General features: G+C 52.1%; 1 protein-coding gene across 4 annotated transcripts; it reads left to right on the top strand.

Moving 5' to 3' along the window:
• Nucleotides 1-6,540: 6,540 nt before the first annotated feature.
• On the top strand, nt 6,541-17,299 carry KLK6 (kallikrein related peptidase 6). Of its 4 annotated transcripts, XM_025366873.1 has the most exons (7): nt 6,600-6,712; nt 7,643-7,694; nt 8,129-8,176; nt 8,954-9,110; nt 12,737-12,984; nt 14,399-14,535; nt 16,624-17,299. In XM_025366873.1, the coding sequence occupies exons 3-7, from the start codon at nt 8,137-8,139 to the stop codon at nt 16,774-16,776; spliced, it is 735 nt and encodes a 244-aa protein (XP_025222658.1). In that variant the 5' UTR covers nt 6,600-6,712; nt 7,643-7,694; nt 8,129-8,136; the 3' UTR covers nt 16,777-17,299. The 4 variants fall into 4 exon arrangements, with proteins under 4 accessions (XP_025222660.1, XP_025222658.1, XP_025222659.1 ...); XM_025366875.1 differs by lacking the exon at nt 8,954-9,110 and having other exon boundaries at nt 6,541-6,712; XM_025366874.1 differs by lacking the exons at nt 6,600-6,712; nt 8,129-8,176 and having other exon boundaries at nt 7,262-7,694.
• The last annotated feature ends 317 nt before the right edge of the window (nt 17,300-17,616 follow it).

Here is a 17,616-nt window from a genome sequence, read left to right as displayed (position 1 = left end):
TGAAGATCTGCGGTTGGAGAGAGGAGACCTTTCAGGAAGGGAGCCTAGAAAGAAAATTGTGACCGGTTTTGAGCCCTGGTCCTGCCCGCCCTGTTCAAGGGTATAGTTCCGTTTCCCAGATCTCAGTTTTTCCTTCCTGTAACATGGGAGAGAGAAGAAAGGATGGAAAGAGGAAGAAGGAGGGGAGGAGGGAGGAGAGAACAGGCCGACTTCATTACCGTGGGAAGGGGTGTGAAATTGTTTCTGAATATCTCACGAGTGACAAGTGAGGAGGGAGCCAGGCGGGTTTCAGAGGGATTGGGATGGTGGTAGACAGGACACAGGGGGTCCCACAGGGGTCTGCCAGAAGTGAGCAAACAGTGCTGGAGGAAGACGGTGGCACCTGCTCCCCAAGAAGGGAGGAAAAGGAACCTCGGGAAGCGGGTAGGATGAGGGAGGAGTCCTCTGTGACTCAGAGCCTGGCCACACCCCCAGCCTTCTAACATCAAAGATCCTCTGTGCCGTCACACCTCAGACGCTGCTGACCGAGGAGCCACTCTAGCCCAGGACGCGCCCCTCCTATCTGTTCTTCCTGTTTCTCTCCCAGAATTCTGCCCCCACCAACATCCTCCAGATCCTTCCTCTCCTTATCTCATCTCCCTCTGAGTCTCTTCTAACCCAGGCACCCCAGCCCTGTCATATTGCAGAAAATCTGCAGCCACTAATTCTGATTCTCCCATGTAGGAGGCTAACACACAAAACACAGGAGTCCAAGATCCCAGCCCCTCCTCCCTCAGACCCAGAAGTCCAGGCCCCCCAGCCCCTTCTCCCTCAGACCCAGGAGTCAAGGTCCCCAGCCCCTCCTCCCTCAGACCCAGGGGTCCAGGTCCCCTCTCAGCCCCTCCTCCCTCAGACCCAGGAGTCCAGACCTCCTCCTCAGCCCCTCCTCCCTCAGACCCAGGAGTACAGACCTCCTCCTCAGCCCCTTCTCCCTCAGACCCAGGGGTCCAGGTCCCCTCTCAGCCCCTCCTCCCTCAGACCCAGGAGTCCAGACCCCCCAGCCCCTCCTCCCTCAGACCCAGGAGTCCAGGCCCCCTCTCAGCTCCTCCTCCCTCAGACCCAGGAGTCCAGACCCCCCAGCCCCTCCTCCCTCAGACCCAGGAGTCCAGACCCCCAGCCCCTTCTGTTTCTGGGCCTGTCAAGTTTAAAGAATGTCAAACATTTTTGACCACTCATTCCCCTGAAGTTTTATCAACATTTTCTCTCTCTTCTGCAAACCACTCCAATATTCAATCTAAAATTTTTAAAAGTAACAAAACATTGCCTTTGCACTAAGTCAGCCCGGAGATCCCCGGCCCTGGCCCTCTGCTCTCCTATATGGAAGGTACAGGTAGATTGGTTTGCAATGATTGAGATGGTACTAATGTTGATTTTTTTTTTTTTTAAGTAATTCATTTGTCTTTGGGTAAGGAGTATAGTGTGGTAGTTAAGGGATTAGCTCCGAATCCTGGCTTCTTAGGTTCGAATCCCAGTTCTAGCCCCTACAAGCTATTTTCCTTTAAGCTCATTAGTTCCCCCGTCCCTGTTCCTTCATCCTTGAAGTGGGAGAAAAAGCACCTATTTCTAGGGTTATTACAGAGATTCAATAAGTTAATATACAGAAAGCGCTCAAACATTTTATGGCACAGGGTAAGCCTTCAATGGGCATTGGTTTTAGTTTTTGTTTGTTTTGTTTTGTTTTGTTTTTGAGACGAAGTCTTGCTCTTGTTATCCAGGCTGGAGTGCAATGGTGCGATCTCAGCTCACTGCAACCTCCGCCTCCCAGGTTCAAGTGATTCTCCTGCCTCAGCCTCCCAAGTAGCTGGTATTACAGGTGACTGCCATCATGCCCAGCTAATTTTTGTATTTTTAGTAGAGATGGGGTTTCACCATGTTGGTCAGACTGGTCTCAAACTCCTGAGCTCAGGCAATCCGCCCACCTCGACCTCCCGAAGTGCTGGGATTACAGGTGTGAGCCACCGCGCCTGGCCTAGGCATTGGTTTTTACTGTTTATGACTTCTGGCACTTTTTTCTGCTTACAGTCTCATGAAGTTTCCTTATAAATTTTTTTTCTTTTTTTTGATATAGGGTCTTGCTGTATCATCCAGGCTAGAGTGTGGTGGCATGATCATAGCTCACTGCAGCCTCAATCTCCTGGGCTCAAACAATCCTTTTGCCTCAGCCTTTTGAGTAGCTGGGACCACGCCTGGCTGATTTTTTTTTTTTTTTAGTAGAGATGGGGTCTCACTATGTTGTCCAGGCTGGTCTCTAACTCCTAAGCTCAAGTAATCCTCCCACTTCAGCCATCCAAAGTGCTGGGATTACAGGTGTGAACCACTGCACCCAGACAAAAGAATTTATTTATTGAAGATTTTTGCAGAGCAAGTCAATCTGGAACAAAATAATCCAGTAAATAAGCATTCAAAGTATGCAGAGATGGCAAACCATGAAGGTCACCAGAGAAGTGGTAGAGTTAGGAATTTCTTTCTCTTCAAAGTCCCTCCACTCCCCACAGCCTAACACCTCTCTTCTTTCCCCACCCAGCTCTCAACAATTCCTCCCATGTTCACTCACCTCGTACAGTCATAAGATAGACCTAGCCAGACCACCGAGGGATGGGCCACATCCACTGCCGTGTCGGAAGTTGAGTTCCCATTCAGGCTCCACCATTTCCTGGATATTTGATGTTGAGCAATGAACTTCCTGTTCTGAGCCTCAGTTTTCTTATCTGTAAAATGGGAGTGGGTGTGATAAAGTCATTTAGTCATTTGATCAGTCTTTCCTAAGGCTAATTCTGGGCCAGGTCCTGTGTGGTTGCTTGGGACCCAGGGATGAGTCAGTCCCGTACCTGCCCTCAAGGAGCTCATGGTCCAGTGGAAGAGACGATGAATGTAATCCAGGTGGCCCCCGTCCAGGGTGAGTTGAGGGAGACACCTGCTGTGGGAACCTACGTGAGAGAATGAGTAGGTGGAAGTTGGGTGGTGTTCAGGGAAGGTTTCCTGGAGGAGGTAATGTCCAAGCAAAGACTTGAAGGACAGGTTATTGCCAGGAAAAGGTGGGGAAAACATGCTAAGAAGAGAGAATAGGCCGGGTGCGGTGGCTCACACCTGTAATCCCAACACTTTGGGAGACCGAGGTGGACAGATCACCTGAGGTCAGGAGTTCATGACCAGCCTGGCCAACATGGTGAAACCCCATCTCTACTAAAAATACAGGCATGGTGGCATGTGCCTGTAATCCCATCTGCTTGGGAGGCTGAGGCAGGAGAATTGCCTGCACCCAGGAGGCAAAGGTTGTAGTGAGTAGAGATCACGCCACTTCACTCCAGCCTAGGCGACAGAATGAGAGTCCATCTCAAGAAGTAGAGGGAATAGCATTCAGTGAAGGGCCAGAGGCCAGAGGGCATGGCATGGGTCAGGGAAGCTTGATGTGTTCTAGAAAGCTGGAGCCACACGGAGATGTAGGTATAGCTGTGTCATGCAGTGTGAGAGCCACTCACCAGTCAGGACTCTTTTTAAAAAATTTTTTGACAGGATTTGGCTCTGTCACACTGGAGTGCAGTGGCATGACTATGGCTTACTGCAACCTGGGCCTTCAGGCTCAAGGAACTATCCCACGTCAGCCTCCTGTATAGCTGGTACCACAGATGTGTGCCACCACACCTAGGTAATTTATTTATTTATTTATTTATTTATTTATTTATTTATTTAAGAGAGATAGGGTCTCACTATGTTGCCCAGGCTGATCTTGAACTCCTAGGCTCAAGTGATCCTCCCACCTCTGCTTCCCAAAGTGCTTGGATTACAGGTATGAGCCACCTTGTCTAGCCATGTCCAGGGCTCTTGATGGCTTAAAATGAGCTCCAACTGAGACATCTGTAAATATATATGACACAACAGATTCCAAACACTCAGGGTGCCAAAAAGGAAGAAGGGCAAATAATCCCTTTACTAATTTTCTTATTTTTATTTAATATGATAATATTTTGGATATATTGAATTCCACAAACTGTTAGAATTAGCTGCTCCTGTTTCTTTTTAATTTTTACTTTCTTTTAAATTTATCTATTATTATTATTGAGTCAGGGGTCTCACTCTGTTGCCCAGGCTGGGGCGCAGTGGCACAGTCACAGCTCACTGTAGCCTCGACCTCCCAGGCTCAACAATTCTCCCACCTCAGCCTCCTGAGTAGCTGGGACTACAAGTGTGCACCACCACATCTGGCTAATTTTTTTGCTTTTTGCAGAGATGGTTTCTCACTATGTTGCCCAGGCTGGTCATGAACTCCCAGACTCAAGCCATCTACCCACCTTGGCCTCTCAAAGTGCTGGGATTACAGACATGAGCCACCATGCTTGGCCTTAAATTTATTTTTTAATCGACAAGTAAAAATTGTATATATTTCTGGTGTATAACATCATGTTTGATATATGTATGTATACATTGCAGAATGGCTAAACCAAGCTATTTAACATATGCATTATTTTACACCCTTAGTTTTTGTGGTAAGGACACTTAAAAAATCTTCTGACTTAAAAAAAAAAAGGTGTGGTGATTGGAAAACATAAATGTGCATGCGTGCTTGGCATCACATTTCATCGGCCAGGGCTTCTCTGGATGCTAAAGGTCCTCAAACGCCAGGCTGGGGGGCTGGGACTTGGTCCCAAAATTGGTGGGGACCCAGGGCAGGGCTGTGAGAGGAGAGGGAAGGTCAGCACGAGGCACAGGAAGGCCGCTCTGGGGTCAGGCGAGGGATACAGAGAACAGAGGGCTCCTGGTCCAAGAGGGAGAGGGTGCAGCTCTGAGCTGGGGTTGGGGGTGTGGGGAGAGAGAGGAAGGGATGCCCCAGAGAGAGGAGGCAGAGGGATAGGGCCTGGCCACTGGGCTGTGCAACATCAGACCTGCTGTCTGTGAGGATGGCAGGTCCTGAGAAGAAGATGCTGAGGTCAGTGGGGACCAAGTGTGAGAGGGAGCACCCAGAGAGGATACTGAGCACCAAAGTAGTCTTCTTCCCTGGAGTGGTGGGGGCTGGGCAATGCAAGATGACCATTAGATTCAATGCAAGAGAAATAAAAGGGTTGGCTGGAAGCAGGGGCTCATGCCTGTGGTCCCAGCTCTTGGGGCGACTGAGGTGGGAGGGTCGCTTGAGCCCAGGAGGGTTGAGGCTGCCGTGAGCAAGGATCGTGCCACTGCACTCCAGCCTGGGCAACAGAACAAGACGTTGTCTCAAAAGAAAAAATAATTTTTTAAAAAGTGACCTGTAATGCCCAGGCCAAGCAGGTGCTGAGCCAGACTCATTCCTATCACTGTCCTTATTACCCAGTGACGTCCCCCTCCTCATTTCCCTCCACTCTGCCACACACACCCCCTCACCCTCCAGCCCATACCAACCACCCCAACCACTGCCTGAGGTTTCCCATGTGCACCCAGGCCAGGCATTTTCACAGCCTCTCCTCCTGACCTACGCCTGGCTCAGCTTTCTAGGCCCAAGTTCAAAGGCACCTGCCTAAGTCTTCCCGGATTCCTCCGCCGCTGCCCGGCACCACCATCTCATCACAGCCCCGCGTCGTTCCCAACTGCTCTCCGATTTCCGCTTAACTCCACGCTCCTCACTGTGTATCTGCATCTCATCAATAAGTCCTCAAGTCCTCCTGCATCCTGCTAGCCTCCTCATCGCTCGGGAATCATCCCCGCTAGTTCCTGGGGAACCTGACTCCCTTCTGGGCACACACAGTGCTTTCCCCGGGGAAATCTAAGAAGAGACCCAGGAGAAGATACACATGGAGAGTCAGAGAATCAAGGGGAAAGAAAGGGAGAGAGGCCGGGCACAGTGGCTCACACCTGTAATCCAGCACTTTGGGAGGCCAAGGTGGGTGGATCACCTGAGGTCAGGAGTTTGAGACCAGCCTGGCCAATATGGCGAAACCTCTTCTCTACTAAAAATACAAAAAAACGTTTAGCCAGGCATGGTGGTGGGTGCCTGTAATCCCAGCTACTCGGGAGGAGGCTGAGGCAGAAGAATTGCTTGAACTCAGGAGGCAGAGGCTGCAGTGAGCCGAGGTCACACCACTGCGCTCCAGCCTGGGCAACAGAGCAAGACTCCATCAAAAAAAAAAAAAAGAAAAAAGAAAAAAGAAGGAAGGAAGGAAAGAGAGATGAAGGGAGAGAAAAAAGAGAGAGGGAGACAGGGACAAAATAAAGTGGAGAAAAAAGTAGAGAGACACAAATACAGAGACTGAGATGGGAGAGAGAGAGAAATGGAAGCCCCTCCCCTCTACGGCCAGCGAGACAGATGCAGCGAGAGACCTCAGGGGTGGGCAGGCTTGGAGGAGCGGGACCAGGAGGATGCAGAGTGCCGAAATCTCCAGTCAGGGCCGGGTGGGCAGTCAGAGACTGCAAAGGAGGACTGTCAGACAGGGACAAAAGGAAGCCATTGATGTAACCGCCCTCCCGCCTGCCCGCCGGAAGAGAGGTTGAGGCGCGGAGCTGCTGGGAGCATGGCACTGGGGTGCTGGGGGCGGACAAAGCCCAATTGTTCCTGGGCCCTTTCCCCATAGCGCCTTGGCCGGCTCCCCAGCCCGGGGCAGGGGCGGGGGCCAGTGTGGTGACACACGCTGTCTCCCTGCCGGGCTGGCTCGCTCTCTCCTGGGGACACCGAGGTCGGCAGGCAGCACACACAGGGACCTACGGGCAGGTGTGTGAGTCACCCCAACCCCACTGAACCTGGGCAGGCTGGTTCCCAGTGCCCGAGGGCTCTGGAGCCCGGAGTGAGGGCCTGCAGGTCCCTGGGTGGCACAGAGAGTGCTGGGGATGCAGGGAGGCCTGGAGCACCATCTGTTTGCCCCAGAGGCCGGAATTTGTCTTCAGACGCTTGCTTTCTCCAAGACCTGGAGGTCTAAGGACTGAGCTGACTAGAACTTCCTCTGCCTCAGATTCAGGCCCCAGCCCCTCCTCCCTCAGACCCAGGAGTTTAGGTCCCAGCCCCTCCTCCCTCAGACCCAGGAGTCCAGGCATCAGCCCCTTAGACCCAGGATTCCAGGCCCCCAGCCCCTTCTCCCTCAAACCCCACAGGCCCAGGAGTCCAGGCCCCCAGCCCTTCCTCCCTCAGACCCAGGAATCCAAGTTCCCACTTCCTCCCTCAGACCCAGGAGTCCAGGCCCCCAGTCTCTCCTCCATCAGACCCAGGAGTCCCGTCCTCAGCCCCTCAGCCCCAGGAGTCCAGGCCCCCAGCCCCTCCTCCCTGAGACCCAGGAGTCCAGGCCCCCACTGCACTCAGGGACCAGTGCTCCCCTCCCTGGAGGCCTGGTCAGGGGTCACCAGGAGCAGAGCATGGGGGCGGGAGGAATGTGTGTGGGAGGCCTGGGTAAGGAGGAAAAGGGTGTAGCCAGTCTCCTTGCTCAGGGACCTGAGAGACAGGGGTTAAAAGGACGTTCCAGAAGCATCTGGGGACAGAACCAGCCTCTTTCAGGGAGGCCTGGGAGCTGGGGGTGTGTGTCTGGCAGTCCCTGCAGCCCTGGGCTCCGCGGCACCTGCGTCCTCCGCTTAGCTCTGCCACTGCATCTGAGCGTCTTCTCTCCCCACGGCTCCCCGCGTTTCTAACTCTTTCTGCCTCCTCGCCTTGAAGCTGTTCCTTCCCCGCACTCAAGAATCCCCAGAGGCCCGGAGGCCTGCAGCAGGTAAGATCACAGGCACCACAGAACCTGCCGGGCGGGCGGGGTGGGTGACCGCTGAGCACAGAGCCGGGTTCAGAGGAAAATCTTCCTCTGAATACAGAGGAAGAACGCTAGGGCCCCCTAGGGTAACCCTCTCCTGTCTACAGGAAGGCAAATCAACGCCCAGTAAAGTAGAAAGATTTAATCAGAATCTCCCCATGAGTCACTGGACCAGTGGACAGAGGTCTGAATTCTCTTTGGCACTGTTTTCGTGGGCTCCTCTGATGGAAGACATGGGCTGGGGAAGAAGAAATCAGCAGGCTAGACAGGAAGGACAGAGGTCAAGGCAGGAGAGCGTAGCAGGCCAGGGAGGAAGGAGAGGATGCGGAGGGCACAGACAGAGGGATGTGGGGAGGGTCGAGGCAGTGACTGATGGACCATGTGGCTTCCCCTCTCAGGAGCGACCATGAAGAAGCTGATGGTGGTGCTGAGCCTGATCGCTGCAGGTGGGGAAAGGGCATTTGGATGGGGGAGGCTTACAGACAGGACTGGGCTTGTTGATGGAGAAGAGGCTGGTATTGGGGATGGGGATATGCACAGGGTTGGGGTTGGGGGGCTTTGAAATGAGGAAGACGTTGGGGATTAGGCTAAGGGTGGGGAATACAGATGGGGAGGGTGGTGGGAGGTGGGCTTGAAGACATGAGGGTTTGGGGTGGGGTTGGCTTGAGGGATGGGGATCTAAATGGAGAAGAGGTAGGAGGTAGGTTGGAAAGTTGGAGAAAGCCCGGGGATAGGGGAGACAGTTGGGTTTGCAATGGGAATGGGGTAAGTTTGGGAATGGAAATACAGAGAAGCTTTTTTTTCTTTTTCTTTTTCTTTTCTTTTTTTCTTTTTTTTTTGGAGACAGGGTCTCGCTCTGTCACCCAGGCTGGAGTGTAGTGGCACGATCCATACGATCCATAGTTCACTGCTGACTTGAACTCTTGGGTTTCAAGTGACCCTCCCACCTCAGCCTCCCAAGTAGCTGGGACTACAGGTGTATGCCACCATGCCCTGCTAATTTTTATTTATTTTTATTTTTATTTTATTTGTGGAGACGAGGTCTCAATGTGTTACCCAGGCTGGTCTCAAGCTCCTGGGCTCAAGCAGTTCTCCTGCCTCAGCTGGGATTACAGGCAGGCATAAGCCACTGCACCTCACCAATCTTGACCGCAGTTCATCTTGAGGGGGATGCGCTTGGTTTCTCCAGAACTCCTCTCTGACTCAGATCCTCTCTCCCTCAGCCTGGGCAGAGGAGCAGAATAAGTTGGTGCATGGTGGACCCTGCGACAAGACATCTCACCCCTACCAAGCTGCTCTCTACACCTCCGGTCACTTGCTCTGTGGCGGAGTCCTTATCCATCCACTGTGGGTCCTCACAGCTGCCCACTGCAAAAAACCGTGAGTCTACGCCATAAATGAACAGCGGATGTGACTGAACCCCGAGGGTGTCTTGTGTCTTGTAGATGTCAGACAGGAGGTGATACAGGCATCCCCCCATCCCAGCACGAGGCCATCTGATAGCCAGGTGCATTCGGCCATTGCTTAATTGAGTACTTAATGTGTGCCAGGCCCTGCGGGCATAGCAGTGGAAAAGAAAAAAAAACAAGCAAAATTGCTGTCTTCATGAACTTACCTTCTAATGGGGGAATCGGATCATTTGGGAACCTGCAGGGCATGATGGGCATTTGGATTTAATTCTGAGCACAGTAGGAAGCCACTGGGCAGTTTGTTTTTGTTGTTTGTTTTTTGAGACACAGTGTTGCTCTGTCACCTAGGCTGAAGTGTAGTGGCATGATCTCAGCTCACTGAAACCTCCGCCTCCTAGGTTCCAGTGATTCTCCTGCCTCAGCACCCCAAGTAGCTGGGATTACAGGTGTGCACCACCTTGCCTGGCTAATTTTTGTGTTTTTGGTAGAGACGGGGTTTCACCATGTTGGCCAGGCTGGTCTCAAACTCCTGACCTCAGGTGATCTGCCCACCTCAGCCTCCCAAAGTGCTGGGATTACAGGTGTGAGCCACCATACCCAGCCTGATTTACATTTTTACAAGCTACCACGTGGAACGTGGACTGGGCAAGAGAAGAGGGAGGGAGGCCCATGTGGGGGCTGTTTCATCCGGCGACATGAGAGGGTGGCTTGAACCCAGGCGGTGGCAGTGGGGATGGAGGGATGTTGAATATCTTGGGATGTGGAATTTTGTGACTGAGCCAGCAGAATTTGGCAACAAGGAACAGGAGGGAGAGGAAAGAAGCAGGGCTGGATTCTGGGTATTTGTCCTGAACAACTGGGTGTTTTGCCACGTCTTTCTCTGAGCTGGGGGAGAGGGAAAGAGAAACAGGCTGGGTGTGGGCAGGAGAGCATCTGACATTTTGCTATAGCCCCGGTGAGTTTGAGATGCCTGGGAGATGTCCCAGCAGGGAGGCTGGGGCGGCCTCTGGAGCTCAGAGGAGAGGTCAGGGCTGGAGGTTAAAATGAAGGCAGCGTCAGCAAACAGGTATATTTAAAGCCATGGGACGAGATGAGATCATCCAAAAAGCTGGCATAGTTGGAGCAGCTGGAGGGCCCAGGACGAAAACCCCAGGTGCTGATTCTCACGAGTTAGATTCACAAAAGCTGCCACTTGTTTAATGCTAACTACCAATCAGGTGCTGAGTGAAGCCATTTACACACCTTTCCCAGAATGCCCACCACAAGGGACTCTTGGCACCATTTTGCAAATGAGGAAACTGAGGTGCAGCGAAATGGCAAGTGACAATCCCTGGGATGGTTCCCCCAACCCCAAGGAGACCTGGGATGACTCTCACCACCAACATTCATTCTTTAGATGCATATTGACTAAGGGCCCCGCTAAGTCCCACGTTCGAGTTGGGCAGTGGAGATTCAGCAATGGATGAGACATCATCATGCCTGCTCTCGGGAGCACAAGGACAGAAAGGGGCAGACAAGCAGTTATTTCAGAAGCAAAGTGGGGGCCGGGCACGGCGGCTCACGCCTGGAATCCCAGCCCTTTGGGAGGCCGAGGTGGGTGGATCACCTGAGGTCAGGAGTTTGAGACCAGCCCGGCCAACATGGCGAAACCCTGTCTCTACTGAAAATACAAAAAATTAGCCAGGCGTGCTGGTGGGCTCCTGTAATCCCAGCCACTTGGGAGGCTAAGGCAGGAGAATCGCTTGAACCTGGGAGGCGGAGGTTGCAGTGAGCCGAGATGGCGCCACTGCACTCCAGCCTGAACGACAGAGCAAGATTCTGTCTTAAAAAAAAAAAAAAAAAAGGAAAGAAAGAAGCAGCAAAGAAAGAAGCAGCAAATTGGGCTGGCCGTGATGGCTCATGCCTGTAATCCCAGCACTTTGGGAGGCCGAGGCGGGTGGATCACTTGAGCCCAGGAGTTCAAAGCTGCAGTGAGCTGTGATCTACAGAGCACCACTGCAGATCCAGCCTGGGCAACTGCAGAGCAAGACCCTGTCTCAAAAAAACAAAGAAGCAAACCCTTCAAAACCCCATACAATTACAAATTATGAAGGAAAAGAATAAGGGTATCTACTTTAGATGGAGGAGGGTCAGGAAGGACTTTCTGATGACATAAAATCCAAGTGGAGGCAGGAAGATGGGAAAAGAGTGTTCAGGGCAGAGGAAAGGCAGTGATAACGCCCCTGAGGTGAGAACCGTCTTGAGTATTCTCAGAAAAGAAAGTTTCCCGTTCACTGGGGGGCAGAAGGTGCTGGGAGATAAGATTGGAAAGTGACTACAGCCAGATCCACACAGGGTCTCCAGTGCCAAGTGGAGGAGTCCAGGCTTTATTCTTAGGACAATGGGGAGCCATGGGAGACGTCTGAGCAAGGGAGTGACTCTCTGTTTCAGGAATATGTATCAAACACCTATCATGTGCCAGGTGCTGATCAAGGCACTGGAGATACTATATCTGAATAGAACAAAAATCCCCATCTTGACATCCTAGAGCTGCACTGTCTAATGTGGTAACCATCAGTCACATATAGCAAATTATATTGAAATGAATGAAATGGAATATCCACAAGCCACATTTCAAATACTCAGCAGTCACCTGTAGCTTGTGGCTCCCCCAGCCACCTCTGGACAGTGCAGATAAAGAACATGGCATTGTAGCATTTAGTGGACACCATTGCTCTGCAAGGAGGAGAAACAATACAATGAGTAAATATTTAACGATAAATATACAGCATATCACATGATTGTGATAGGTTCTCTGGTGGAACAGAAAGCAGTGGAGGGAGATAAGAATTGCCTACTGGAATAGGTATTTGTATTTTAATTGGGCCACTAAGGAAGGCTTCCCTGAGAGGCGACATTTAAAGGCAGTGAGGGAGTGAGGTATGCAGACACTTGGAGGACAGACTTGCTGGCAGAGGGAACAGCAGCGCAAAGGCCCTGGGGTGGGAAGACCACTATTGTGTTCAAGGCAAGACGGGGAAGCTGGTGTTTGGCTGGAGCAGAGGGAGGGAAGGGGAGAGCGGAAGAAGAAGACGTCTGAGAGATGATGGGACAATGCTTGCAAGGCCTGGTGCACCACGTTGAGAACTTTGGCTTTGATTCTGAGTGAGATGGGAGTCATAGGAGCGGCTGAGCAGAGGAGGCATGGGACCAACTTATGTTGTTAAAATATTTCTGGTTGCTTTGTGGAGGATGGACTGTGGGGGGCCAGAGACAGAGCAGGGAGCCCAGTGAGGAGGCTACTGCTCTGGCTCAGGTCAGAAGTGAAAAGGCAGCTCAAACCAAAATGGTAGCCATGGGAAAGGTGAGATGTGGTCTGATTCTGGATATGCTTTCAGAGGGGCAAAAGCATTTCTGGACAGCTTGGATGTAGGGCATGAGATAAAGAGAGTGAAGAATAGCCCCCAAGATTATTCTGAAAGGATGGAATTGCAATTTACTCAGCTGGGGAAGACTGTGGGAGGAGCAGGCCAGCTGATTCATGACTTCTCAGCCCTCTCCGAAGCCTCAGCTGTAGCCCAAGGGCTCCAGGTGAGACCCAGCCCTCTTCCTTCCCAGGAATCTTCAGGTCTTCCTGGGGAAGCATAACCTTCGGCAAAGGGAGAGTTCCCAGGAGCAGAGTTCTGTTGTCCGGGCTGTGATCCACCCTGGCTACGATGCTGCCACCCATGACCAGGACATCATGCTGTTGCGCCTGGCACGCCCAGCCAAGCTCTCTGAAGTCATCCAGCCCCTTCCCCTGGAGAGGGACTGCTCAGCCAACACCACCAGCTGCCACATCCTGGGCTGGGGCAAGACAGCAGATGGTCAGTAGTGGGAGGCTGGTGGGGAGCAGGCTACTGGCTACTGGGGGAAGTGAGCCAAAAGATAGAGGGTGGGACAGCTGGTGAGGGGCCATGGGAAGATGGGCTAATGGTAAGGACCAATGGGACAAGGTTTCAATGGAGAAAGGTCAAGGGGGAGGGAGGGTGAATTTGGGAGCTGGGCCAATGAGTGAATAGCCAATGGAAAATGTAGACCAATGGGTGAAGAGCATGGGAGAGATGGAACATAAGATGAAGATTCAATGAATAGGGAAGGTCAGTGGGGAAACTCTAATCAGGAAGGAGGCCAGAGGTCAAAGAGGACTGATTAGGATTCACTGAAGAGCAGGAAGGAACAGTGGAGAAGAAACTGATAGAAGAGAAACCAATAAAGCACAAGAGCAGACTGAAGGACGTGAATTGAGACAGTAAATGGGGGTAGAGCTGATGGAACAGGGACTAAGAGGAAAGGGTCAATGGTCCAGAGGAGTCACTAGAGGAAAAAACAGGTGCAATAGATCAGCAGGAACCATGAAGGTGGGCCTGTGTGTGAAGGGCCAATAAGAAAGGTGAACCACTGGATGAAGGGCCAATGGGAAGGGAGAGCCAGTGGGGTGGGGGATGGGGCAAGTTAGAAAAGGACCAATGAGGGAGGTGGACCATTGGATGAAGGGCTAATAGGAAGGGAGAACCAATGGAGGATGGTGAGGCCAGTTAGAAAAGGACCAAGGAGGGAGGCAGACCAATAGGAAGAGAGACCCAATGAGGGAGGGCAGGCTAGTTAGGAAAGGACCAATGAGGAAGGTAGACCATTGGATGAAGGGCCAATAGAAAGGGAGGACCCATGAGGGAGGGTGGAGACAGTTAGAAAAGGACCAATGATGGAGGTGGACCATTGGATGAAGAACCAATAGAAAGGAAGAACCAGTGGGAGAGGGCGTGGCTACTTAGAAAAAGACCAATGGTTATAGAGTGACCCATCAAGATGAATCAATGAGCAAGAAGTGTCCAGTGAAGAATGGACTACTGAGCAGGAGGGGTACAGTAGAGAAGGGCCTAATAGAGGCAGAGACCTCCAGGTCAACTGAAACTACTGAAGAAGGTGGGACCAGTGGAAGAGAGAAAAGTGGAGGAGGGGCCTAACAGAAAAGGAAAACCAATAGGAAATGAGGACTCCTGGAGAAGAGACTATTAATGAGGAAGACAGCCAATGGGAGGGAAGAATGATAGAGGGACCAATTAGGAGGCAGGTATGATGGAAATGGGCTGTAAGAATGAGAGACAAACAGGAAGAGGAGAACCAATGGAAAAGAGGGACCAGTAGGGGGTGGAGGACTTATAGGGGTTGGGGGATGGCTGGGGAGGATGTGGGGAGTGCAAGGCCTGGGCTGAGTATGGCCCATCTCTCTCCTTACAGGTGATTTCCCTGACACCATCCAGTGTGCATACATCCACCTGGTGCCCCGTGAGGAGTGTGAGCATGCCTACCCTGGCCAGATCACCCAGAACATGTTGTGTGCTGGGGATGAGAAGTACGGGAAGGATTCCTGCCAGGTGAGGTGACCAGGACTTGCCAGTTACACAGGACAAAGACACAAAAACATGGCCAGACACAGGAAGAGAAAGACACGGGTTAAAAGAGAGCTTTACAGAGACAGAGACAGGCTGAGGGAGAACCCAAGCCCTGAAAAGAAGGAGAGACTTAGTAAAGATGGGGTGTCACCATGTTGGCCAGGCTGGTCTCGAACTCCTGACCTCATGATATGCCCACCTTAGCCTCCCAAAGACACACAGAGACACAGTCGGGGACATGCAGAGATATAAAGACACAGCTGGCAGAGATAGGAAGTGCAGAGATAAGGATGGAGGTGGAGGGGTCAAGAATCAGAGAGAACAGGCATGGTGGCTCACGCCTGCAATCCTAGCACTTTGGGAGGCCGAGGTGGGAGGATCACCTGGGGTCAGGAGTTCGAGACCAACCTGACCAACATGGTGAAACCCTATCTCTACTAAAAATACAAAAATTAGGCCGGGCACAGTGGCTCATGCCTGTAATCCCAGCACCTTGGGAGGCTGAGGTGGGTGAATCACCAGTCAAGAGATTGAGACCATCCTGGCCAATATGGTGAAACTTCATCTCTACTAAAAATACAAAAATTAGCTGGGTGTGGTGGTGGGTGCCTGTAGTCCCAGCTACTCAGGAGACTGTGGCAGGAGAATCACTTGAAACCAGAGGCGGAGGTTGTTGCAGTGAGCCGAGATCGCGCCACTGCACTCCTGCCTGGGTGACAAAGCAAGACTCTGTCTCAAAAAAAAAAAAAAAAAAAAGAAAAAAAAAATTATCCAATTGTGGTGGCACACACCTGTAGTCCCAGCTACTCGAGAGGCTGAGGCTGGAGAATCACTTAAACCCGGGAGGCGGAGGCTGCAATGAGCTGAGATCGCACCACTGCATTCCAGCCTGGGGACAGAGCCAGACTCTAACTAAAAGCAAAAAGAACCAAAGAGAGGCAGTAAGGAGGCAGATGGTGTGAGCGGACTGTCCTTCCTCAAACACAGCCCCCACGAGTTCTGCTCAGAAACGACCAGGCTGTGGAGGAGGGAGACACTAGTTGGGGAAAGGGGACTCACTCCTGAATACTTTAACTTGGGTTCCCTCCATTGTCATCCATCCAGGCTCTCCTCTTTGTGCCAGAATGACTAATGCATTGAGGGATGTGCAGAGAACAACCAAGAGGGAGACTGAGGCAGAAACAGAGACAGAGACAGGGAAAGCGATACATAGCAACTTGGACGCAAAGAAAGGGCAGGCGGGCAAGACTGTCCTCAAGACACAAGGTGGAGAGGTGTCCCTGGACAGAATAGTGCCAGGCATATCTCTCCCTGGGCCTTCCCTGCCTCTCCCACCTGGGTCTTATCGTCTCCTCCCCCTCTCTCTCCTCCTCTTCCTCCTCCCCTTCCTCCTTCTCTTCCTCCTCCTCCCCTTCCTCCTCTTCCTCCTCTTCTTCCTCCTCCTCTTATTCATCTTCTTTTCTTCCTCCTCCTCCTTCTTCCTCTTCCTCTTCCACTCCCTCTTCTCCTCCTCTTCCTCCTCCTCCCTCTCCCTCTCCCCCTCCCCCTCCTCCCTCTCCTTCCCCTCCTCCCCCCTCCTTCTTCCCCTTCCTCTTCCACTCCCTCTTCTCCTCCTCCTCTTTCTCCTCCTCCCTCTCCCTGACCCCCTCTCCCTCCCCCTCCTCCCTCTCCTTCCCCTCCTCCCTCTCTTTCCCTTCCTCCCTCTCCTCCCCTTCCTCCCCCTCCTCCTTTGTCTTCATCTTCATCTTCTTCTTTTCTCTGTCTCTCCATCTGCCTCTACACCTCTGCCTCTCTCCACACCTCTCAATCTCCATTCTTAAATTGTTTCTCTTTCTTGCTCTCCATGTTCCTCTGCATCTTGGTGTTTCTGTCTCCGTGTCTTTGAGTCTCCTTTATTTTATCTACCATCCTCTCTCTGTGCCTTTGTGTGTCTTACTGTCTCTCTCTCTGTCTCTCTGTCCTTGAGTCTTTCTCTCCATCTTTGAGTATCTCTGTCCCTTTCTCTCTCTCTGTCTCTCTCTCAGTCTCTGGGTTTCTATCTGTATCTGACTTTCTCCCTCTTTCCTGCAGGGTGATTCTGGGGGTCCGCTTGTATGTGGAGACCACCTCCGAGGCCTTGTGTCGTGGGGTAACATCCCCTGTGGATCAAAGGAGAAGCCAGGAGTCTATACCAACGTCTGCAGATACACGAACTGGATCCAAAAAACCATTCAGGCCAAGTGACCCTAACATGTGACATCCACCTCCCGACCTACCACCCCACTGGCTGGTTCCAGAACGACTCTCACCAAGACCTTGCCTCCCCTCCCCTCCTGCCCAGCTCTGACCCTGATGCTTAATAAACGCAGCGACGTGAGGGCCCTGATTCTCCCTGGTTTTACCCCAGCTCCATCCTTGCATCACTGGGGAGGACTTGATGAGTGAGAACTTGGGCCTAGGTCTGACCCCCACTGCTAAGAGAATACAGGAAAATCCCTTCTAAGCATCTCCTCTCCCCGACCATTCCACACATTTGATTTCTTCCTGCAGAGGCCCGGCCGCGTGTCTGGAATCCCAGCTCTGCCGCTTACTATCTGTGTCCCCTTGGGATGTGCCTTCCTTCACTGTAGATTTCTGTAAAATGAAGCTAAGGATGACGCAGTCTCCATAAGGCAGTGGCTGTGGGGAAGATTTAAGGTTTCACACCCATGACATACACAGAACAGCGCCTGGCCCGCCATGCACTCAGTAAAGAATGAATTTTATTTTTTTTATTTTTATTTTTTATTTTTTTATTTTTATTTTTTTGGAGACGGAGTCTCGCTCTCTCACCCAGGCTGGAGTGCAGTGGCCGGATCTCTGCTCACTGCAAGCTCCGCCTCCCGGGTTTACGCCATTCTCCTGGCTCAGCCTCCCGAGTAGCTGGGACTACAGGCGCTCGCCACCTCGCCCGGCTAGTTTTTTGTACTTTTTAGTAGAGACGGGGTTTCACCGTGTTAGCCAGGATGGTCTCGATCTCCTGACCTCGTGATCCGCCCGTCTCGGCCTCCCAAAGTGCTAGGATTACAGGCTTGAGCCACTGCG

The sequence above is a fragment of the Theropithecus gelada genome, chromosome 19 (genome assembly GCF_003255815.1).
Source record: "Theropithecus gelada isolate Dixy chromosome 19, Tgel_1.0, whole genome shotgun sequence".
Lineage (NCBI taxonomy): Eukaryota > Metazoa > Chordata > Mammalia > Primates > Cercopithecidae > Theropithecus > Theropithecus gelada.
Note: the sequence above shows the minus strand (reverse complement) of the source record. Positions and strands in the feature narration are given on the sequence as shown.